At 36.8% G+C, this 25,007-nt stretch overlaps 1 protein-coding gene across 2 annotated transcripts; it reads right to left on the reverse strand.

The window, feature by feature from the left end:
• Positions 1-136: 136 nt before the first annotated feature.
• On the reverse strand, positions 137-21,495 carry LOC127838700 (uncharacterized). 2 transcript variants are annotated; one of them, XM_052366602.1, is made up of 12 exons: positions 21,480-21,495; positions 21,171-21,392; positions 16,659-16,749; positions 15,354-15,454; positions 14,891-15,029; positions 9,818-9,899; positions 7,365-7,745; positions 6,566-7,316; positions 6,199-6,257; positions 5,301-5,431; positions 4,639-4,807; positions 137-2,052 (listed from the first exon to the last, which is right to left on the reverse strand). In XM_052366602.1, the coding sequence occupies exons 1-12, from the start codon at positions 21,489-21,491 to the stop codon at positions 1,854-1,856; spliced, it is 2,337 nt and encodes a 778-aa protein (XP_052222562.1). In that variant the 5' UTR covers positions 21,492-21,495; the 3' UTR covers positions 137-1,853. The 2 variants fall into 2 exon arrangements, with proteins under 2 accessions (XP_052222562.1, XP_052222561.1); XM_052366601.1 differs by having other exon boundaries at positions 6,566-7,745.
• Between the last annotated feature and the right edge of the window lie 3,512 nt (positions 21,496-25,007).

Raw genomic sequence — 25,007 nt, forward strand, 5'->3', positions numbered from 1 at the left:
TCAGCATAGTTTCTGTAAAGGGTGAAGCAGAGACAGGGATGAAACAGACAAAGTGTTACTATTCACAACATCCCACTCTGTGGCTGTAGACTTAATATTATGCAATACATGGGAAAATAAAGCACTCAAGAAAACATCTACTTTATAATTTATGAAAAAACAACAACATGACATTATAGTGAGGTTCAAATATAATATCACAGCACAAGTTTGAGAAAATACGCCCATGTACCTTGTTTAATTAAACAGTTTTGTAAATAAATATATTATGTACAATTGAATACAACAATAACATAAAATATGACTCATGCCACATGTATACTATATTGATAGGACCTTATATCTTAGGCACCACAGCAATACAGAGCGGGTAATGAATTCTTATAAGATGTCTACACAATAAACATATTGAATACACCAACAACCTCTATTTTTGCACTTATTTTTTTTTTATTATAACCACTCTATGTGTTTGATATTAAGCAAAGAGAATACTGGGTATTGTTACTTACTATATTTACTTTTCTCTATACAAAGTTTTGTGTTTCAATCTTTTTACTCTTTACTTGTACATATCTAAACCAGTTCAATATTTCTTTTTTTATTTCTTTTGTTGTATCTTATGTTCCAGCTCATTAACCCTTTGCATGCTGGGAAATTTGTCGTCTGCTAAAATGTTGTCAGCTGAATTTCTAATTTTTCAAAGAATACTATCAGAATAGCAAACAGTTTGGATCCTGATGAGACGCCACGTTTTGTGGCGTCTCATCTGGATTCAAACTATTTGCAAAGGCCTTCAAAATTCGGTTCCAGCTCTGAAAGAGTTTATTGCATGTGAATGGTTATGCATTAATATGTATCATGGTGCCAAACCACATACTAATAAAAGTCAGTGAAAATTTACGTAAGGAATATCAATGCAGAAAATTTAAATCTGATTTGTTTTAACTGAAGAAAACAACAATTTTAGTATCTGCTAACAAAAACAAAATGTGAAATAAAAACACACAAATAAAGAAAAAACATATCAAACCTAAGAATTAACATATACAAAAATAAATAATTAATATAACTTAAATATTTAAAGTGTACATATTATGATCTCACTCAAAACAGAAACACATTGATGAATTCAAAACTATAATTATTTTAGAAGTTCCGAAAAAATGGTACCAGAACATCAACAAAATAAGAGTACTTGAGGTGTATACACCTCCATATACTGGTACTTTTTCTTTGTACATTGAAAACCCAATTAGTGTTCAAAATGACAATACAAATAAAACTGTAATCATCACGATAGTGTTGAATTTACAGCCACATTTGGTCTTGTGACACAAGCTAATCTGGGACAATACTTTATGCACATGCAGTAAACCCCATTTTCACAGAGCACGGCTCATTTCAAAGTAACAGACAAAAAATAAATTCATTAATTACCCCATACTTATCGACCTAAATTAACAAATAAACAAAGCATTTGGTGCAATATTGTATTAAAATCATAATTTGAAGATAATATAAAAATAGAATCATAAAAAATCAACATTTTGTGTGTGTGTTTTTTTTAACAATAAACAACCTTGAATTGTTTAACATGCACAGTAAACATAATTTAAATACACCAAACTTTTGTTTGATGCAAACAAATCATTCCCTTCATAATTGTGTTCCGTACAATACTTCTTGTAATAAATCTTCTGGTTATCATGAAACACAGACCTTCTTGGCCGATAGTTGCCTCAGATTTCTAATGCCAAAGTTCTTCAAAACAAAAAACACTTTTTTTGTTGTGACTCGAAAATCAACCATTTTGTATTCTTCTTAGTAAAGACCACAATGGACAGTCACAGTCAATTTTTAATCTTCAAATTTCCATCTCTATCCACTATATGGTTTTCATTTGACACAACAAATTGGTAATGAATTTCATCCCCATCCAGTATGTCAAAGCGGCTGATTGGCAGGGACCCGCCTGGCAGCTGTTCAAAGGGGTCATCGACTTGTACATGATATGGACTCGTGTAATGGTGGTACAGCAACATATTGTACCTGCAATCAAATGGGGACTTGTAAAATGAATGTATAGCAATTTACTGTACCTGAAATAGATACATGTGTACTCTTAAATTTTCTAATACACCTGCGATGGAAACTAATTGGGAGACAGGTGTAATGGGGATATGGAAGAATACCGCACATGCCATAGAATAACATGTATTCTTAATGTCCTAATAAACTAGTGCAACTGAAACTGATGGGGGGGGGGGGGTCAGTCTAATGGTGATCTCGCTTCAAAATATAGTTGCAATAGAAACATACATAGTTAATACCGTATTTCCTCTTATTACACCCACACTTACAATCACAACAAGGATAGTTACATTTGTGTTATATTAGTACAGCGGAATCTGATGGTAAGTACAGTAAATTCCCACATAAAGGTCCTTAGAATTGCTGTAATTGATAGAGATACATGGAGTTGTGTACTGGTGCTAAGTAAAAAGACTGCATCTTTACCGTCACCACAGATGCAGTATATTTCCTAGTTAATGTCACCATAACAACGCATCCCTATGTGTTATGAAACTAAAAAGCCTTATAAAATGCTTACATTTTGCTTTAACACTCAATAAAAAAGCTTTTTCTAAGTTTTTAACAACAAATTATATAAATGTGAAAGATCACAACATGTTTGGACACATTAAAAACACAGCTCTAGGAATGCTAAAAATTCAGGGAGAATTTTATAATTGCATACACTGTACTGTACGTGGGAGAAAAGTAATGATAAAATAACTGCATACCTAAGCTGGGATACAAACACAGATTGTTGGATTTTTTATAATTGTGACAAAGCAACAAAGTAACTATTGTATAACCCTTTACCACTTAGATACATATTTTGACGCTTTTGTAGTCCCTTATAAAGTTAAATTTAACCTTTCTAACTAAACAAGGGCTGTTTTAAAAACATGCCCCCCATATGGGCTGTCAGATGTAGCGGCAGCCATTGTGTGAATACATTTTGTGTCACTGTGACCTTGACCTTTGACCTAGTGACCTGAAAATCAATAGGGGTCATCTGCCAGTCATGATCAATGTACCTAGGAAGTTTCATGATCCTAGGCCTAATTATTCTGCCTAATTATTCTGGAGTTATCATCAGAAACCATTTTACTGTTTCAAGTCACTGTGAACTTGATCTTTGACCTAGTGACCTGAAAATAAATAGGGGTCATTTGCCAGTCATGATCAATGTACCTTTGAAGTTTCATGATCCTAGCCGTAAGCATTCTTGAGTTATCATCCGGAAACTATTTAACTGTTTCGAGTCACTGTGACCTTGACCTTTGACCTAGTGACCTGACAATCAATAGGGGTCATCTGCCAGTCATGATCAATGTTCCTATGAAGTTTCATGATCTTAGGCAAAAGCATTCTCGAGTTATCATCTGGAAACCGTTTTACTGTTTCGAGTCACTGTGACCTTGACCTTTGACCTAGTGACCTGAAAATCAATAGGGGTCATCTGCCAGTCATGATCAATGTACCTATAAAGTTTCATGATCTTAGGCGTAAGCATTCTTGAGTTATCATCCGGAAACCATTTTACTATATTGAGTCACTGCGAACTCGACCTTTGACCTAGTGACCTAAAAGTCAATAGGGGTCATCTGCTGGTCATGATCAATGTACCTATGAAGTTTCATGATCCTGGGCGTAAGCGTTCTTCAGTTATCATCCGGAAACCATGTTAATATTTCGGGTCACCGTGACCTTGACCTTTGACCTAGTGACATGAAAATCAATTGGGGTCATCTGCCAGTCATGATCAATGTACCTATGAAGTTCATGATCCTAGGCCTAAGCGTTCTTGAGTTATCATCCAGAAACCATCTGGTGGACGGACCGACCAACAGACCAACCGACATGTTCAAAACAATATACCCCCTCTTCTTCCAAGGGGGGCATAATAAATGTTTAAAAGGCTTCTTTTCCAACCCTCATATACTGATGAGCAGCAAACAACATACAACCTGAACAGACTGCGAGTTTCTCGCAGGCTGTTCTGGTTTTATGCTGATTACAAAAGCCATTTTCACTTTGCTTCTTAAGGGGAAAAGGGTTAAAGCAATAAGGTTACTGTTCTCAGTGGTTATTACTAGCATGTACAAATAACTGTTAAACCGCTTAATAAGCCATTTTTATATGAACAAAGGACCATTACTTCAACTGTCATTTTGCAGCTTACTCAACATGGTTGAACGTATATTTATAATATATTTTCACTCAGTTTGGAGAAAAAACAAGATACTGCATAACTTTTGAGCATCAAAACACCACAGACTGAAAGACCAAGTCACTGACATTACACATACAAGTGCATAAATGACTGCTAACTCATAGGAGAGTTTAATCTTGTAGGAAATGTAATTGTGCTGCAACAGAATTTTTTTTTTTTCTCTAAAATTCAGATTTACTCCAGTCAGTGTTGTTTTTAATTAAGCTTTAAATAGTCATATGACCTCAAGGTCAGTATCACTCTCAAAGGTCAAAAGTTTCAAGGCAGGGGATAAAGCTGGCCATTGTCATAAACATAAATAATTTAGCTTAAAAAGCAAATTTTTTAATTACCCAAACGTCTTGTTCAGTTTTCTGGATATGAGGTTCTTCAGCTTCCCGATCGGTTCTCGGACACAAACTGTTTCCGTGAAGACGACCTTTGAATTTTCATGGAAGGTCAAGGTCACATATTCTTGATAGCCTTTGCTGATGTCAATATCAACTAGGGGTTGAAGCTTGCCTGTTAAAGAAAAGTGAAATGTTAAAACATTTTATGGTAAAACATTGATATAAATACCAAAAAGGATATTCAGTTAATATTGGGCAACAAGTAAAAAAAATAAAAAATAAGTGGTTTGTAAGTAAAAACTAGTTTAGTTGCCAGTTAAGAATTGTCACAAGTCTAGTCCACTCCAGGGTATCTTTAAAGAAAGATATTTCTGACACATTTTTAAGTCAATGAAATGTCTGAATATTATTTTATGAGAGCAGCCATACTTTATATGAACTAAAGTGTAGGTACGTGAAATGATGGCCATGATTAGTTTTGCTAGCAATATCCACCCTGTCAATCAAGAAATCCAGAAGCATTGCATTTTTGAGCAAAAGCTCATAAGTCATGAAGTGAATAAATAATGACACTGTTTGAACTCCCTTTAGCTAAAATATTTCATTGTTAATATTGAAGAGATCCATATTTATGGTCATTTGAAAATATAAAAGAAGCTACAAACCATGTTTTTGCTCCAGCACCTGATAAGCGTTTGGCTTGTTTTTCTTCTGTGAGAAGTACCTCACAAGATATCTCTCTGCTTCCTCACGCTTCGTCACTTCACTGCCATTCAAGTGAATTATATTTGGTAGGCTGAAAAAAAGTTGGTAAATATACAAATTAATGCCATGGTAAATAGAATACAATTGCATGACATTTATTTCAGTGGAAATTATTTCTATATAAGAAATGCAAGTCATAAAGTCCCTGATCCATACGCTAAATATAAACACACTAAATGGATACAATAATACACGATTTACACCTGAAGCATCGTAAGCTATAACATAAGAAAACTCTTCGATAAGAAGTAAGTACAACAGCTTGATTTAAATGAGCCGCGTTCTGAGAAAACTGGACATAATGCAAGTTCCTAAAGTGTCGTCCCAGATTAGCCTGTGCAGTCAGCACAGGCTAATCAGGGACGACAATTTCCGCCTAAATTGGATTTTTGCTAAGAGACTTCATTTAAACCACAAATGTCATAAAAGCGAACAGTGTCGTCCCTGATTAGCCTGTGCTTACTGCAACTAATCTGGGACGACACTTTACGCACATGCATTATGCCAAGTTTTCTCAGAACAAGACACATATGTGTTTATTGTGGTGGTTATTGTTCAGCAAGATTTTCATTTTTTGGACTGTTGCTGGATACTGGTTTACAGCATTATTAAGGATAAAGTGTGGACCATTTATAGTGATGTGTATAGTAATTCCATCATTTATGCATTTGTATGGTTATATTATTTCCTTGTTCGTCCACAATATGAATCTATAGACAACACCATGTATTATATACGTTCTACAATATTTCTCATTTCTCCCCTAAAAAAAGGATTTTATCCAGACCAACAACCTACCAAGCAACAAACAATTTTCTTCTATCTTCCTGGTTAAGGCTTGCTGCAAGTTTAATATTCTGAAAATAGTTTGACAATGCAACTAAAAACAAACTTCATCAATTTGTATCAACAAGATAAACATTATTAAGACAATCAAACTGAAAATTATTTTAGATTGTATATGTCCTATTTACAACTTTGTTAATATCATTAAATATTTTACCATGGATGTACATGTAATTGTTGCAAAAAGTAAAAGACATATATCACGGAAATTAAAGACAAATTTTTTGTTGCTTTTTATGTTAATAAAAATCACAAAGTCTATTGGCAATTTGGTTATTGTGTTAACAAGTGTTTGAAGCAGTTGCTTGATTATATATACCTTAATTCTCAGTGCCTTCAGTACTGGAAACTTTCTGATAGCATCCAAATGTTTCCACTTGTTAATATGTGTATCACTGACACACAGCAGGTCCAAATTTCCAAAAGGGGGAAATAACTCTGATATTGATCCCTTTTCTGTCCCCACATTTGCTACCCTAACATCATTAGCCCCTACAAGCTGGTTTGGCAATAGTTCTTCATGAGTATTATTTGCTAAAGCATTTTTACAAGCTGCATCTTCATCAGCTATTGATGTACAGCACTGTACAGAAACATCTGAATTGTAATCATAAGGACCTGTGATTGGTCCCTCAGTGTTTTCTGTGATTGGTCTGTCCTTGATTTCTTTGATTTGTCTGTCCGTGTTTTCTGTAATTTGTCTATCTGCGTTTTCTGTGATTTGTCCATCCTTGTTATCTGTGACTGGTTCGTATGTGTTGTCTGTGATTGATATGTGAGTATTTTCTCCTATTGGTTCATTTGCATTAACAATTATTGGTCCAATCGTGTTTTCTTTCATGGGTGTGTTTTCTATAATTCCAATTTGTTTGTTTTTTGTGATTGGTTCACCTGTATTGACTGTGATTAGTGTATGTGTGGTTTCTGTAACCTCCATCTCCAAGTGTTCTGTGATAAAATTGTCTAAATTTTGTGTGTTTTGCAAATTGAAGTTTTCAGAAAATGAATGGTCTATATTGTCAGTAATGAATACATTTACGCTCTCTTTGATTGACATGTCTGTATTTTCTGTGATTGTTAAGTCTGTGTTTGAGGTGATTGTTAAGTCTGTGTTTGAGGTGATTGTTAAGTCTGTGTTTGAGGTGATTTCCATTTTTGTAGAAGTCTGTTTTCCAATGCTTTTGTTTTCTGTGATTTGACTGGCTGTATTTCCAGTGTTTGGTTCATCCTTAAATGGTATTTCTGTAGTGTTTTTGATAATTTCTTTGGTGTATTCTGTGATATGTAAGTCTAATTTTCCTGTTATTTCCACATCTGTGTATTCTGTCATTGGGTTGTCTGTGTTTTCCATATGACCTTCAAAATGACCTTCAACCTTTTGAGGGTTGTGCCTGATCTCAGTGTCCCCATCAAGATAGAATATGTCATTGAGAGGGTTCCCTGACAGGAACAAAGATGTCAGGTTGGGAAGCATTCGTAGTTTCCAGACTTCTTCCCAACTGGAATAAATAGGTATGTAGCACAGAGTAACAGGATTATTACATGTTATTGTTTGCATCCCCAAAATTGAAATCAACTAATAATTTAAATTAATCTACTTGGTATTCAAATCGAGTCATTTTATAAATTATTTCCTTTTAAATTTTCAAAATAATTATTTTATCTTTATTAATTATCATGCCCATTCTAAAGTAGACCACAGCCTTAGAACACATTAAACTAGAGCTTTGTCACAGACGTGACAAATACCCCAACATGCCGCATTGACGCATAATATTTTGCATGTCGTCTTCACAAAAAACAGCGGACACCATGCTCAATTTTTAAAACGCACCAAGTGACCCCTTGACCCAGTTTTTGACCCAGAAAAACCAATGCTCTAACTTGGCCTTAAGATCATCTCCATAAAACTTCTGACCAAGTTTGGTGAAGATCGGATGTAAACTACTTAAATTAGCGAGCGGACACCATGCTGAATGTTATAAAATGCACTAAGTGACCCCGTGACCTAGTTTTAGGCCCGGAATGGCCCATGTTTAAACTTGTCCTAGAGACCATTAAGATTAAACTTGTGACCAAGTTTGGTGAGGATTGGATGAAAACTACTTGAATTAGAGAGCGGACAACATGGTGATGTTTAAAACGCACTAAAATACCATGTGACCTAGTTTTTTACCTGGCATGACCCATATTCAAACTTGACCTAGACATCATCAAGATACAACTTCTGACCAAGTTTGGTGAAGATTGGATGAAAACTACTTGAATTAGAGAGCGGACAACATTGTGATGTTTAAAACGCACTAAGTGACCCCATGACCTTGTTTTTGACCCGGCATGACCCATATTCAAACATGCCCTAGACATTATTAAGATACAACTTCTGACCAATTTTGGTGAAGATTGGATAAAAACTACTTGAATTAGAGAGCCGACAACATGGTGAGGTTTAAAACACACTAAGTGACCCCGTGACATAGTTTTTGACCCTACATGGCCCATGTTCGAACTTAACCTACACATCATCTAGTTACAACTTCTGACCATGTGTGGTTGATCGGATTTAAACTACTTGAAATAAAGAGCGGACACCATGGTCAATGTGTAAAACGTACTAAGTGACCCTGTGACCTAGTTTTTTATCTGGCATGGCCCATGTTCGAACTTGACCTTCAGATCATCTAGCTAAAACTTCTGACCAAGTTTGGAGAAGATTGGATGAAAACTACTTTAATAAGAGCGAGGACACCATGCTGAATGTTAAAAAACGCACTAAGTAACCCTGTGACCCAGTTTTTGATCCAGCAAGGCCCATGTTCGAACTTGGCCTTAAGATCATCTAGATACAACTTCTGACCAAGTTTGGTGAAGATCGGATGAAAACAACTTGAATTAGAGAGCGGACAACATGCTGAATGTTTAAAACGCACTTAGTGACCCCTTGACCTAGTTTTTGACCCGGCAAGGCCCATGTTCGAACTTGGCCTAGACATCATGTAGATACAACTTCTGAGCAAGTTTGGTGAAGATCGGATGAAAACTACTTGAATTAGAGAACGGATACTTAATATGGACCGACAGACAGACCGACCGACCAACAAGTTCACTCCTATATACCCCCCTAAACTTCGTTTGTGGGGGTATAACAAGAGCTGTAGGATGACATATGCCCTCGAAAACGCTTGGATAGAAGTTGTGAGCGTTTTTCGAAACCTAAACACTAAGTTCAAGGTCAATGTCAAAATTTGTGTCTGTATGGAAAGGCCTTGTCCATATACACATGCATGCAAAATATGAATGGTACATCTGAAGCGACATTGAAGTTATGAGCATTTTTCTAAACCTAAACTCAAAATGTGACGGACAGACAGACGGACAGTGCAATCACTATATGCCCTCCTTCGAGGCATACAAATTTCTGATAACAGAAATTTTAGTAAAAAATATGATATGAAATAAAAGACTTTGATTATTTATTAAATAGAATAAAGCACTGAGGGTTTCCTCACATTATAGAAATCTACCAATCAGCTCAAAAAATAGTGTACCTGTGATATTATTAAATGTTTACCTGTGGATCCTGTTATTGTTGAGACGCAGACATTCAATGCTCCCAAATCCATCATAACCCCCGTCTGGGAGGGTGCAGTACTCTATATGAAACAATAATATATGCAACAATGTTTATAACATGCAATCACTTAACAAAAACAAGAGGACCATGATGGCCCTGAAACGCTCACCTGACTCATTAAGATCAGATGAAAACTATGACCTCTATTGTCTACACAATGTTTTTCTATGATTTGACCTAATGACCTAGTTCCTGACTCTAGATGACCCAAATACAATCCCAATCCAGATTTCATCAAGATAAACATTCTGACCACAGTTCATAAATATTGGATGAAAACTGTGACCTCTATTGTCAACACAAGGTTTTTCTATTTATTTGACCTAGATTTTTACCCCAGATGACCCAAATACAATCCCACCCAGATTTCATCAAGAATTCTGACCAAATTTCATAAAGGTTGGATGAAAACTGTGATCTCTAATGTCTACACAAGGTTTTTCTATTATTTTACCTAGTGACCTAGTTTTTGACCCCAGATGACCCAAATAAAATCCCAACCCAGATTTCATCAAGATAAACATTCTGACCACATTTCATACAGATTGGATGAAAACTGTGACCTCTATTGTCTACAGAAGGTTGTTCTATTATTTGACCTAGTGACCTTGTTTTTGACCCCAGATGACCCAAATACAATCCCAAACCGGATTTCATCAAGATAAACATTTTGACCAAATTTCATCTAGTGGATGCAAACTGTGACCTCTACTGTCTACACAAACAAATTGTTGACGGACGGACGCACGGACACACGCAGGCACGCACAACGGACGCCGGACATCACACGATCACATGAGCTCACCGTGTCACTTCATGAAAGGTGACCTAAAAATATGTGTCGGAGATAAACATGAACAGTTGTGGTTAAAATCCCATAGGAACAAGGGCTGTTTGTAAAACATGCATGCCCCCCTATATGGGCTATAAGTTGTAGTAGCAGCCATTGTGTGAATACGTTTTTTGTCACTGTGAATGGTGGTGGTGGTGGTGGTGGTGTAGTGTAGTAGTAGTAGTAGTAGTAGTAGTAGTAGTAGTAGTAGTAGTAGTAGTAGTAGTAGTAGTAGAAGTAGTAGTAGTAGTAGTAGTAGTAGTAGTAGTAGTAGTAGTAGTAGTAGTAGTAGTAGCAGCAGTAGCAGTAGCAGAAGCAGTAGCAGCATTACAAGACCAATACTTAAGAATGATCAAATGGGAAAAGGTAAATTAGCACTGGCAGTAAATATGGGGCTCATTTACAGGTCAGATTTGGAATCTCTGCTGTAAAATGAGATTTTGAATGAATTAAAGGGAGGCAAATCTGTAATAAAAAGAACATGCATAAACCGTAGTTGTTTCCCTTGTTTGAACCATGCTAAATCCTTACAAGTTTGGAAAGAATTGGATGAAAAATTTGGACTTTATTGCATAAACACCATTTACTCAATTCAAGGGGAGGTAATTCTGTACTTCATGGACCAATAATGCTCATTTTTTGTAGGGTTCGTGTCCTCATTGATATAAAGACACTGTGCAAATATGGAAAGGATCAGACAAAAAATGTGGAAGATTTTTGAAAGTTTTCACAAAATAGGCAAAAACGAATAAACATGCAAAGTTCAACGAGCTCCTGCGGCCATGTTTTTTGACGAATCAAATTTCTTTGAACAACTTTTTTAGGGGAGCCTTCAAAGGTCATCCCTGTGAAATTTTTTGAAAATCTGATGAGCGGTTTCTGACAAGAAGATTTTTTAAGGTTTTTACCATATATGGTCATGGCGGCCATCTTGGTTATGTGATCAAATTTTTTTAACAATTCTTTTGTCCCATGACCTAGGGATGCTCCACATGAAATTTAGTTGAAATTGGCTCAATGGTTTAGTAGAAGAAGATGTTTACAAATTGTTTACAGACAGACAGACAGACAGACAGACAGACAGACAGACAGACAGACAGACAGACAGACAGACAGACAGACAGACAGACAGACAGACAGACAGACAGACAGACAGACGGACGGACGGCCGGACGCCGGACGGTGAGTGATCACAATAGCTCACCCCGAGCTATCGCTCAGGTGAGCTAACAAAGTTTGGTTTTCAAAAACTAAAACATCTCATTAAGTCAAATAAGGCCTTTAAATATAATACTGTTAAAAACTTGATGCTTGCCCCTGTTCAATGTCACTAGAAACAAGTGTTTTGTATAGCTTGTAACTATTGTCACACATAAAGCCTTTTACACATCTTTGATATTGACAATAAAGAAAGCTCAATAGTTGGTGAGTTCTGTGCAGTCCTAATGAGATGATACATTTTGCTAGTTTATTTGAGATTTCTATGAAGCACAATAAAGACATAGACCTGATCACAGGAATATCAATCTACTTTCACTTTTATGCACACAATTTAAGAGTCCACAATGGCCTTGACCTTACAGTAAGCAACATGGTTGCTGCATGTGACCTATCATCATGACATGAGTATTATTTGAGTCGATATATTTTGAAATCCCAGCGTGTACAATAAAGTTATTGACCAAACACAAAAATATTATTTTTTCCTCATAATAAATATGCAGAATCCTCAAACTATGACCTTGACCTTAAAGAATGTGACATGGATTTAGCATTTATCCTGTTTCTTTTTAATGATAATTTGTGTTGATTTATTTCTAAATCCCATCCTGCACACCAATAATCAACCATAATTATCCATATATGGAATATGCATTAACTTCAGGTGTCAACTGCAACCTTGACATTTCAGCCAAAGCATGGTTGATGCACCTGTCATGATGTCTTGTTCTAAGCCAGACACGAGATTTCCAACACAATCACATATACCTACCCATAATTGTAATTATTAATTTATTCAATATATTAAGGAGCAACAATTGCATTTGTAATTTTTTTTATTATCCTTAACGTTCTTACAGCAAGTTTATGTTGATACAGATATAACTGTGTGAGCTCATGACAAATGCAGCATAGGTATTCTGGTTCATTTAAATATATTTTGATGGTTATTTGAACAAAATATCTGAAACAGTCATAACACACATTCATTTATGATAATAATTATTTTATTATAATACGGTCATGTAAGGTATGTTGAATCCGTGAACATGTTGACCTCTCGGACAAATTTGTATGTAGATGCAGATTGATTTCTTAAATCCATTTCATATTAATTGTAGTGATTGTAACTTATTTTATTTGGGTAAAATATGTGTCTATAAATCGAGTGTGACACAATGAAGTATGCATAATTGGAGTAACCTACAATTCTGTCCGATTGTTATGAAATGTCAAAATAAAACGGTGTTTTAAGTTTGACCATAAAGATTGAAATAGCAAAACCAAGTACTGTCCGAAGTTTCCCTACACTGTCAGACTTAACAAGATTTAGATTAAACAAGATTTAAGGGTGGCCTCAATTGTTACTCATTTGTAGTATTTCCATTGAAGTAGGTAATATAAAATGAACAATAACAATCAAGAACAAGAGCTGTCAAAATAGGATGACATATGCCCCCTATAAATGCTTTGATAGAAGCTATGAGCATTTTTCGAAACCTAAACGCAGATTTCAAACCTAAACGGGACCCTAAGTTCAAGGTCAAGGTCACAGGGGTCAAAATGTTTGTGCGTATGGAAAAGTCTTGTCCATATACACATGCATACCAAATATGAAGGTTATATTTCAAGGGACATAGAAGTTATGAGCATTTTTCGAAACCTACACGCAGATTTGGAAACCTAAACGCGGACCCTAAGTTCAACGTCAAGGTCACAGGGGTCAACATTTTTGTGCGTTTGGAAAGGCCTTGTCCATATACACATGCATACTTAGTATGAAGGTTATATCTCAAGGGACATAGAAGTTATGAGAATTTTTGAAACCTAAACACAGATTTCGAAACCTTAACGCGGACCCTAAGTTCAACGTCAAGGTCACAGGTGTCAAAATTTTTGTGCGTATGGAAAGGCCTTGTCCATATACACATGCATACCAAATATGAAGGTAACATCTCAAGGGACAGAAGTTATGAGCATTTTTCGAAACCTAAACGCAAAGAGCGACGGAAAGACGGGCAGACAGACAGTCCAATCACTATATGCCTTCATTCGGGGGCATAAAAACACAGGGATTTCCCAATAAAACCTGGATTTACTAAAAAGCTTGGCAAAAATATCTTGACATTTGGAGTGCTTGTAGAATTGTTTGAACTGTCACGGATTCACCCTTATGTAAGGTATCAAGAGGTGAAGTTACAAAAAATTAGGTGTAATGTAGAGTATTTGTTAGTAATTTTGCAATGATGTGCCACTCACAATTTTTTATATTTTTTTTCTATGATTGTGAATACATAAAAATAGACAATCTACTACAAATAGGAATTATTCTTATTTCATTCTTTTCCACTTATCATTCTAAATTTTAACTGGTTTAACTGAAATATTGCAACTAGAAATCCTGTTGTCGTATGTGTGACTTGATATGGCACAACCGTTATGCAATTATAGCAATATTGCCAAAAATAGCACTTGGTTTTTTTTTGTCTCACCTTTCCGTAAAGGTTTCATAATGATTTTGCTAAAGCTCCTTTGACGACCACTACAAATCTTTCATTATATACATTTCTAACATGTCAATAAAGTATCTTGAGGAAAATATGAATAAAAGTGCTAAATGCATGAGTGTAAAGTTTCTTCACAGATTAGCCTGTGCAGTGTGCACAGGCTAATGAGGGCCAACACTTTCTGTTTGTATGATATTTTACATATGAAGGAAGTCTTATCTGAATGAAAATCCTGTCTAGCGACACAGGCTTATCTGGGACAACACTCAACACATAGGCAATAAGCCCCTTTTTCACAAGACACAGCTTATATCTACACTTCCTAAGTCACTGTCTCCCTATACTGAATGAGATACTAATACAGTACAAACAATTTCCAAATATTATGTACTTACCATTTCCACATATGTAACGGGTACATTCTATTTCAACATAATTATATGTACATACCATTTCCACATAAATGAAGCTCTCTCAGTGTTTCTAGCAGCCGGGCCAGTGTCAACACTATGTCCCACGTAACCCCTGTACAGTTCAGGACCAAATTGTCAATACCAGGCAGCCTCCCTGCATACTCCTCTATAACATCCTAAAATTATACATATATGGGCAATGTTAAAGTATAGCTGTTATTTTTAAATCCATGCAGATTTTTTTAAACCTCACAGAAAATATCGTACACTAAATGTTTGTTGTTTTTTTTCAAATAAATATTAAGCAAATGAAAACAACCATTGCTAGATAAAACTGTTTATCAAATGTGTTATTAAATATTTTAGTTATCTACTAAATTTGTAGATTTTGCAAACCAAAAATTCCCAATTTTAGCAAAGTACTTGTCTCATCAAAACTAAGAAAAAGTCCTGAATCTGTCCAGAGGCAGAAAATGAGTCTCGGATAACAAACTACATACTTTATCTTTTGATATTTTGTTCCTCGTCAAGTTCAGGAACTTCAAGCTGTGCAGCTGAGACACAACAAGGAGAATTTCTGCCCAGGACTCAATGAAGTTTCCTGAAAATAAATGACTTAAATACACAACAGATGAAAATCATAGCCACATTTAAATCACATGGACTTGATATGGTATTTATCACATGCTATACACAGTATCCAGTGTAATGCAACCATTATGAATATTTATGCATATCAAAGATATATTTTTGAGTTTTATTTGGCAACATTGTATTTTGCTGACCAATCACATATTTATTATTTGGCAAATAAATGGCACATAACAAGGCAAATGGTCGCTCCTGGGGCCCTTCCCGGGGGAACAGGGGCAGAGCCCTTCCAGAGAGAAAAGGGGCAGAGCCCTTCCAGGGGCAACAGGAGCAGAGCCCTTCCAGGAGAGGAATAGGGACAGAGCCCTTCCAGGGGGAACAGGGGCAGAGCCCTTCCGGAGGGAAAAGGGACAGAGCCCTTCCAGGGGGAACAGGGTCAGAGCCCTTCCAGAGAGAACAGGGGCAGAGCCCTTCCAGAGGGAAAAGGGGCAGAGCCCTTCCAGGGGGAACAGGGGCAGAGCCCTTCCAGGGGAGGAACAGGGGCAGAGCCCTTCCAGGGGAGGAACAGGGGCAGAGCCCTTCCAGGGGGAACAGGGGCAGAGCCCTTCCAGAGGGAAAAGGGGCAGAGCCCTTCCAGGGGAGGAACAGGGACAGAGCCCTTCCAGAGGCAAAAGGGGCAGAGCCCTTCCAGAGGGAAAAGGGGCAGAGCCCTTCCAGATGGAACAGGGGCAGAGCCCTTTCAGGGGGAACAGGGGCAGAGCTCTTCCAGGGGAAACAGGGGCAGAGCCCTTCCAGGGGGAACAAGGGCAGAGTCCTTCCAGGGGAAACAGGGGAAGAGCCATTCCAGGGGGAACATGGGCAGAGTCCTTCCAAGGGGAACAGGGGCAGAGCCCTTCCAGGGCAAACAGGGGCAGAGCCCTTCCAGGGGGAGCAGGGGCAGAGCCCTTCCAGGGGAAACAGGGCCCTTCCAGGGGTAACAAGGGCAGAGTCCTTCCAGGGGGAACAGGGGCAGAGCCCTTATAGGGGGAACATAGGCAGAGTCCTTTCAGGGGGAACAGGGGCATAGCCCTTCCAGGGCAAACAGGGGCAGAGCCCTTCCAGGGGGAACAGGGGCAGAGCCCTTCCAGGGAGAACAGGGGCAGAGCCCTTCCAGGGGGAACAGGGGCAGAGCCCTTCCAGGGAGAACAGGGGTCGCTGCTTTTTCAGTCAGATACCTGTCAGATCAAGATCCACAATGTTTGGACACAGCGAGCGAATGTCCTGAGAGTCGACGCCTGATCTGCGTATGCCATGATCTGAAAGACACTGCAAAGGGAAATATTGAGTCAATATCTTAACTTTAAGGATAAATAATATAAATAATAAACAACTAAAAATTTGTATTAGTTGTAAAAGTATTGTAACAAACACAAAGCAATAAAATAATTTGGAGTATTTCTGTTGTTTTTCTTTACATTTTGTAAAATACGTTTTTTTTAATTTAAAATGCATGGCAGCATGCATCAGTCAGGATGATTAAAACCACAGCTTTTCTAAAAGCTTTTCCAAAGGACACTGGTTTGAGTCCCAGTTGGGAATACTTTTTCTGTTTTTTATCATCCTTCAATTTTATTTTTGTTATAATAATTGAGCTCTTTAGTTCCTTTGCTTAAATCTAGCCATTGCATGCATTGAATGACACACATCAAAAAAAAAGGAAAAATCACTGAAAAAGCCCCTTTAAAATGCATTGAGTAATATAAATTATAACGATATAAGGATTTATCTTGCTGATAAATATATTTCTGTATTAATCTACAGTCTAGTGAGCAGAAAATAAAATACTTTGTCGCTATGAAAAGAAAATATTTTTAATACATATCAATGGATTGATGTAAAACTGTTATTATATGAAATATAAATGGTAAAGCCAGCAGATAAAACACTGTCTAGTGTCATGCTAAACCTATGATTAACTTTTATCTTGGCCGGCGGACAGACTCAGATGGCGGCTTTACAAATGTTGCCTCACACTGAATATGCCTTAACTAAAACAAGAGAACAACAAATGTTGCCTCACACTGAATATGCCTTAACTAAAACAAGAGAACAACAAATGTTGCCTCACACTGAATATGCCTTAACTAAAACAAGAGAACAGTCTTATTTACAAAACAAATAAAGTTTTAATATTTATAAAGGCCTGAATTGGCTGTATATAAAACATTACTATAACTGGCTCAACATTTGCCTAGCACTTATAAAGTTCGTGCTTGATGCAAGTACATGTACGTTGATTAGATCCAGCCAGCTCAGCTGGTAGAACACCAATAGTTTTTATGCGTAATCGCAGTCATGCTACTCTGACAAGCCGCACAAAAGATGTTTCCTAGCCACTGACTTTCCTTCAACCTTGCATATGCCCAGCTGCCAAATATATGAAGGGATCATCCTATGATACACAGTTTATGGCCAAAGCATGTTAGAGGATCACAATAAGGTTATTTGGCAACTGGTAGCAACTGGTAAATTGTAGAGTATAGACTCAAAGAAAATCATTTTGTTTTTAACTGTTTATGTACGATGCTGTCCAGTAATCTTGCGCAGTTAAGGGTCAATTGGTTTAAAAACATGTTCTTTTATAAATTGACAACATAATATCTAAATTTATTATGAAAATAAGAAGTTCATGTGCTTATTAGTTACACAAAAATATCTGATTAATTCAGTGAAAAACTGTCCGATTTGATTTCAAAACAAACATGACTCACCGCATTTTCAAACTATCACAGTGTCCGGCAATCTTGCGCACTTGGTGTAACGACCTCATTTAGGCAGAATTGTAGACATAATATGGTGTCCAATTATCAACAAAAACATTCCAGAAAGTTATTTAAAAATCAGTTTGTAAAACCATTCAAATTTAATGTGGATTAATAGCTGTACTTCGGTTTCTTTATTTATGGTAGCCTGCAACCAGGGTGAGTCGCGGTACTTAAGAAATATTCATTTGCGTCTAGAAACCATCTTCAAATATCAGATAAATAATTTATAAGACAAACATATCTGACTTAACTTCATTGAAAAATAGCCTTTTTATGACGAAAATCCTTCAATTTTAACTGCAGTATCAACAAAAACATCCCCACTGTCCGCCATTGTTGTTTATTTTCCCTCCCGGTTGACTCGCGGTAAATAGGTTTAACGACACTTATATAAAATTTAACATGAACAAACATAAAGATCTGACATACCATTCAAAGTATAAATCAATAACGTATATAACTAGAAATGGCGCAGCAGAGGCCGACGCGTATCCCCACGCCGAATGTGTGCCCCAGGGTTGGTAATGGGGCCATGCATAGCTGAGATTGACCGTATTGTCATAAGAGAAGTTCATCATCAATTAGAAGTGAATTGGTGTAGAAATGAAGAAGTTATAGTAAAAGGCAATTTTGGGTGGGTGTGACATATGTAGGCAGGGCGCCCCAGGGTTGGTAATTGTGCCATGCATAGTTGAGATTGACCGTATTGTCATAAGAGAAGTTCAGTATCAATTTGAAGTGAATCGGTGTAGAAATGAAGAAATTATAGTAAAAGGCAATTTTGGGTGGGTGTGGTCTATGTGGGCGGGGCCCCAGGGTTGGTAATGAGGCCATGCATAGTTGAGATTGACCGTATTGTCAAAAGAGAGGTTCAGTATCAATTTGAAGTGAATCGGTGTAGAAATGAAGAAATTATAGTAAAAGGCAATTTTGGGTGGGTGTGGTCTATGTGGGCGGGGCGCCCCAGGGTTGGTAATGGGGCCATGCATAGTTGAGATTGACTGTATTGTCATAAGAGAAGTTCAATATCAATTTGAAGTGAATCGGTGTAGAAATGAAGAAATTATAGTAAAGGCAATTTTGGGTGGGTGTGGTCTATGTGGGCGGGGCCCCAGGGTTGGTTATGGGGCCATGCATAGTTGAGATTGACCCTAATGTCATAAGAGAAGTTCAGTATCAATTTGAAGTGAATCCGTGTAGAAATGAAAAAATTATAGTAAATGGAATTTTTTGGTGGGTGTGGCCTATGTGGGCGGGCGCCCCAGGGTTGGGATTGGGGCCATGCATAGTTGAGATTGACCCTAATGTCATAACAAAAGTTCAGTATCAATTTGAAGTGAATCCGTGTAGAAATGAAAAAATTATAGTAAATGGAAATTTTTGGTGGGTGTGGCCTATGTGGGCGGGGCGCCCCAGGGTTGGGAATGGGGCCATGCATGGTTGAGATTGACCGTATTGTCATAAGAGAGGTCCAGTATCAATTTGAAGTGAATCGGTGTAGAAATAAAGAAGTAAATGTAAAATAACCTAAAAAAATGAGTGATAATTTCTGACGCGACCCCACCCCAACCGCTATAACTTTTGACCTAGGGGTCAGATCAAAATTCCAAATAGTGCAGGGTCGCACATATGCTCATAGCTACCATGTGTGTAAGTTTCAAGTTTCTAGTGCTTTTAGTGTAGGAGGAGATAGTGGCCAGGACGGACGGACAGACAGACGGACGGACGGCGTAGATAACCACAATATCCCCACCTTTTTTTCAAAAAGCGTGGGGATAACAATTAGAACATATGGAATTTAAGACATCAACTAAAAAAATATCACAGGTATGTTCAATCAGTGTCTAATCTTAATTCTCAATATTCAAATAACTGTTCATGTTCATTCATTCTTCTGCTTAAGAGCCTGACCTATCGAAATAATTTTAAAATCGGTGGTGCGTAACCCCTTCACATAGAGAATAATATTGGTAGTGTCTGACCTAAGCAACCGCAAACAGACGAACTTAAAAAGTGAAAAAGTTGAAAAGGAAATTTCATTTTAACATGGATTTTTACATAATTTTGGTTTAAAATGATGTTTTAAATCGTTTTTGGGTAGTTACTTACCAAAAATCTATTCATACTGGCAGCAAAAGATGTTTTCTGTCAGATTTCAAAAGTAGGTCACGCAGGTTTGTTTACAAACACAATCCAGAGGGCGCTAATGAAATACCGCGAGTCAAAACGACCCGCGACTCAACCGGGTTTGAGTATAGTGGCATTCCGCTGAGTGTAGCAAAATAAACATTAAATTTTTTAATTAGTTGATTGATTTCTAGCGTGAAAAAAATGTGTATGCATAACAGGCTTAATTTTACCCCGATCATGCTTCCATAGTTTACAGAAAATATCAAAACTAGGCCATTGCGCATGCGGAGATCATACCAAATGTGGTTTAACAGAATGGTGGGAAATGATGACAATGTTGTCTGATGCGATATATTTTCAATGGCCAAAAATACCATAACTGATCGGATATTGTGCAATGGATTGCTAATTATACGTGTGATTTATGAATTCTTAATTTAAAGTATGAAAACACTCAAGAATGCAGGGAATTTGTGATTCATGTCGAATTTATTGTAAGTATGTCAGTGTTTACGATACATGTACAATGCATCCAGTGTTAAAATGTAATAATTAAATTTTTATTTTGCATGGAATACGTACTTTTTAAATAGGTTCATTCTTAAAAATGTGAAATTTCATCTTCCATCACTAAAGAAAACCATTCTTCGTCGCAACTGCGGAGTGCACAAGATTACCGGACACACAAGATTACCGGACATAACTGTACTTGAAGAAACAAATGACTTAACATTACTTCTTATTCTTAATTTACATTGTAACTTACTAAATCAGATTCGTGAATATACCAACCACATTCCTGAGGTATCCGAGCTCAGCATTATCGTCTGCTTTTGGTTTGGCGTAAAACACAATTTCTACTCCTGATGTCTCTATGTCGTGCTGTGTGCAGTATTTCTGCCTCAACGCCTCAATGACAGTTGTAGTTTTCTTTTGACTTTGCCTCTTTCTTTTAATGTCATCTCGAATATTTTGTGTTGAATTGTGGTGAGTATCTTTCTCTGTCATTTTGCACTGTAATTATTGATAGAAAATGATGATGTATTGCTCTACATTGGAATATTTTTAGACATGCATAATCGAATGACTCGGTTTGTTTACCTTTTCAACCATGGCCTCATTTTCAAAACGGAAGTACCGATAATTAAAGGTAATGTAACGACTCGCCCCCTTAACGACTCGCCTCATACCGACTCGCCCCGTGTTCTATAACGATTCGCCACACACATATAACAACTCGCCCGACATATAGATACTAATTGCAAACCGTTATTTCAACGATAATTTGTTAACCTTTATGATGATTTCATTGATTTACTTTCAGATTTTGGACTGACTCAAATGGTTACTTATATTACAAGAGGCGACAACATTCTTGATCTTTTTCTCACTATCTAATAAATAATATTTCTTGTCTTCCAGGTATCTCAGATCATCAAATTGTTTCCTTCACAGCAAGTGTTAAACCAAAACAAATGTGTCAAAAACCTAGAACAGTACATTTATATAAGAAAGCAGACTGGGATGGATTCAAAGAGTACATGGAAAATATGTCTAATGATATTTTGTCAAATTACTCAACAGCTCCAGTGGAAGTCATCTGGGAGAAATTTTGTAATGCTATTACTACAGGAATTTCAGATTACGTCCCCACAAAAAGAATAGGTCCAAAAGTCTCCCTTCCGTGGATAACACAGCCCATCAAACGCCTAATAAGGAAGAGGGACAAACTACATAATGAAATGAAGAAAATGAGAAACAGCAAAATTAAATTTACACTTTTAAATCTTAAACACCAGATCAAGAAGACCATCAAATTATCATATAATAATTACATTGAATATATTTTAGGTATAAGAGACCAAAATGGAGAACCAGATGAATCCAGCTCAAAATTTAACTCCAAAAAACTTTTTAGTCTTATCAAGAGCGCCAAACAAGATGCATGCGGCATTTCAACATTATATGATAAAATTTCAGATACAACAAAATCTTCAAATACAGACAAATCCAATATCCTGAACCAGCAATTTCAGTCAGTCTTTAGCCCCATGTCCCCTCTAACTCTATCTCAATCTTGCTTTCCAGCCCTGGAGAACTCTAATGTTCATTCTTCTTCAAGTCGCAAATACCCAATCATGCCAGAAATCACTATCTCGGTCAACGGTGTTTTGAAGCTCCTTTCCAATCTGAAACCCCACAAAGCTGCAGGTCCAGACAACATCAGGCCACTTGTCCTTCAAAATCAGCAAATTGCACCTATATTATCTCTTCTTTTTCAGAAATCTCTTGACACAGGCATCTTACCAAAGATTTGGACTTCTGCAAATATTGTACCTCTGTTCAAAAAAGGAAATAAAGAAGATCCAGCCATCTATAGATCAATATCACTAACATGTATTCTTTGCAAAGTTTTAGAGTATATTGTAGCTTCCAACCTTACAGCACATTTTAATGAACATAACATTTTGTATGATCTTGAACATGGTTTCAGGGAACGTCGATCCTGCGAAACCCAACTTATTCAACTTGTCGATGAACTGGCTCGCAACCTCGCAAATGGTTAACAAACTGATCTTATACTTCTAGACTTCAGCAAAGCTTTCGACAAAGTCAGCCACCTTAAATTACTTTTTAAATTACAGCAACATGGAGTGAACAAATCTACAATTTCCTGGATTAAGTCTTTTCTTATAGGCTGATCGCAAACAGTTGTTCTGAAAGGAGAATGCTCATCAGAAGTCCCTGTAACATCGGGCGTGCCACAGGGCTCAGTACTTGGTCCCTTACTCTTTCTTTTATACATAAATGACCTTCCTAACTCTATCTCTTCTCAAGTTCGTTTGTTTGCAGATGACACTGCTGTAAACTTGGCTATTAACAACTTGCAAGACTGTGCCTCTCTTCAAAATGATTAAGACAAATTAGTAAATTGGGAAAACCTGTGGGACATGGAGTTTAACCCTAGCAAATGTGTAGTCCTTGTTATTTCTAAGAAAAAACATAAATTCATCTTCAATTACAGGCTACATGGACAAATCCTTGAAGTCGTAGACATTGCTAAATATTTAGGTGTTTCCATTTCAGATGATCTTTCTTGGAACAAACATATTACCAACATTACAACGAATACTAATAAATCTCTTGGTTTCATCCGCAGGAATATACAGACTAAAAATGAAAACATCAGAGAAGTAGCCTATAAGACCTTAGTTAGACCCCAGTTAGAATATGCGTCCTCTGTCTGGAGTCAACATACCAAACAAAATAGTGACAAAATAGAAAACGTACAACGTAGAGCAGTCCGCTGGGTGAAAAACGACTTCTCATTCTACAGCAGTGTTACCGGTATGCAGACTGAACTTGACTGGCAAACTTTGAAGGACCGACGTGACCTCTCCCGACTGACCCTTTTTTACAAAATTGTGTATGGCTTGGTAGCCATTTCGCCGCCATCATATCTTGAGAGGCCTATGAGGATGACTCGTCATATGCACCCACTCTCATTCAGACAAGTCCATACATCAGCCAACTACTTTAAATATTCCTTCTTTCCTTACACCATAGTTCTTTGGAACGACCTACCGGCCTCAGTTGTACAGCAGGCATACCTAGAGGGGTTAAGCGTTGCCTTAGCCCCACTCTACTCCCCAATGCACAAAACAGTGTTTTTTTAAACAACTTTTAACCTATAAATACGTTTCTTCTTGTTTAACACTATCACACTTTTATCTTCACCTCACTTTCATGCTTTGAAGTCTCCCTTTCAATGCTTTTAAACCTTTTATTCTTGCACTGACACGCGCACCTGCCAATAGTACCCGCAAGGGGGTTCCGGCAGTATTGAAAGATAGATAGATTTAATGAGATACTGTCATATCCGCTCAACTGTTAACTACATTTAAATTGACAATTATTTGCATTCATAATGTTCACAGATTTGTTACTGACATACTTCCACATCTGCTCGACAGTAACTACATTAAAATTGACAATTTATTGCATTCATAATGTTCACAGATTGTTTACTTAGATACTGTCACATCTGCTAAACAGATGCGTTCATTCTCACAAAATCTAGACAAATAGCGTCGCTGATATTCAAACTACATTAACTTTATTATTAATGCTCGGATATATACAAATACGCTTGCTATAATCAAAGTGAAACAAATATTATGTACATAAGCATACATTTAGATTTATTTGACACATATGTGTATCTTGGATACCTTATGGCTATGGAAAAGGGCCATTGGAAACTATTTATGAAGCATTGCAAACATATGAATGACAACTTGTATCATTATTTTGAAGTCGGCCGTTTGATACATATATATTTTTTTTCAATGTCTTGGATATCCTCAAAACAAGAAATATTGCAAGTTGTTTTTTAGAACTGAATATAAGTGGCATCTCATAACAAAACACTATTTTTTTATAAGCAATCGGGTTATCATACACATAATTATTTTTGGCTCCCCAAAACCTAGAGTAATTACGGTATTCATAGAAAAACTGGACAATATCCCAGAAAACAATAATATCCTTAAATAAAGAGTTATAGAGTAAAACGAAAAAATAGAAAACCGATACAGAGTTAACATGAAAATGGAAGTCCTTGAGTGA

Source organism: Dreissena polymorpha, chromosome 7 (genome assembly GCF_020536995.1).
Source record: "Dreissena polymorpha isolate Duluth1 chromosome 7, UMN_Dpol_1.0, whole genome shotgun sequence".
Taxonomy (NCBI): domain Eukaryota; kingdom Metazoa; phylum Mollusca; class Bivalvia; order Myida; family Dreissenidae; genus Dreissena; species Dreissena polymorpha.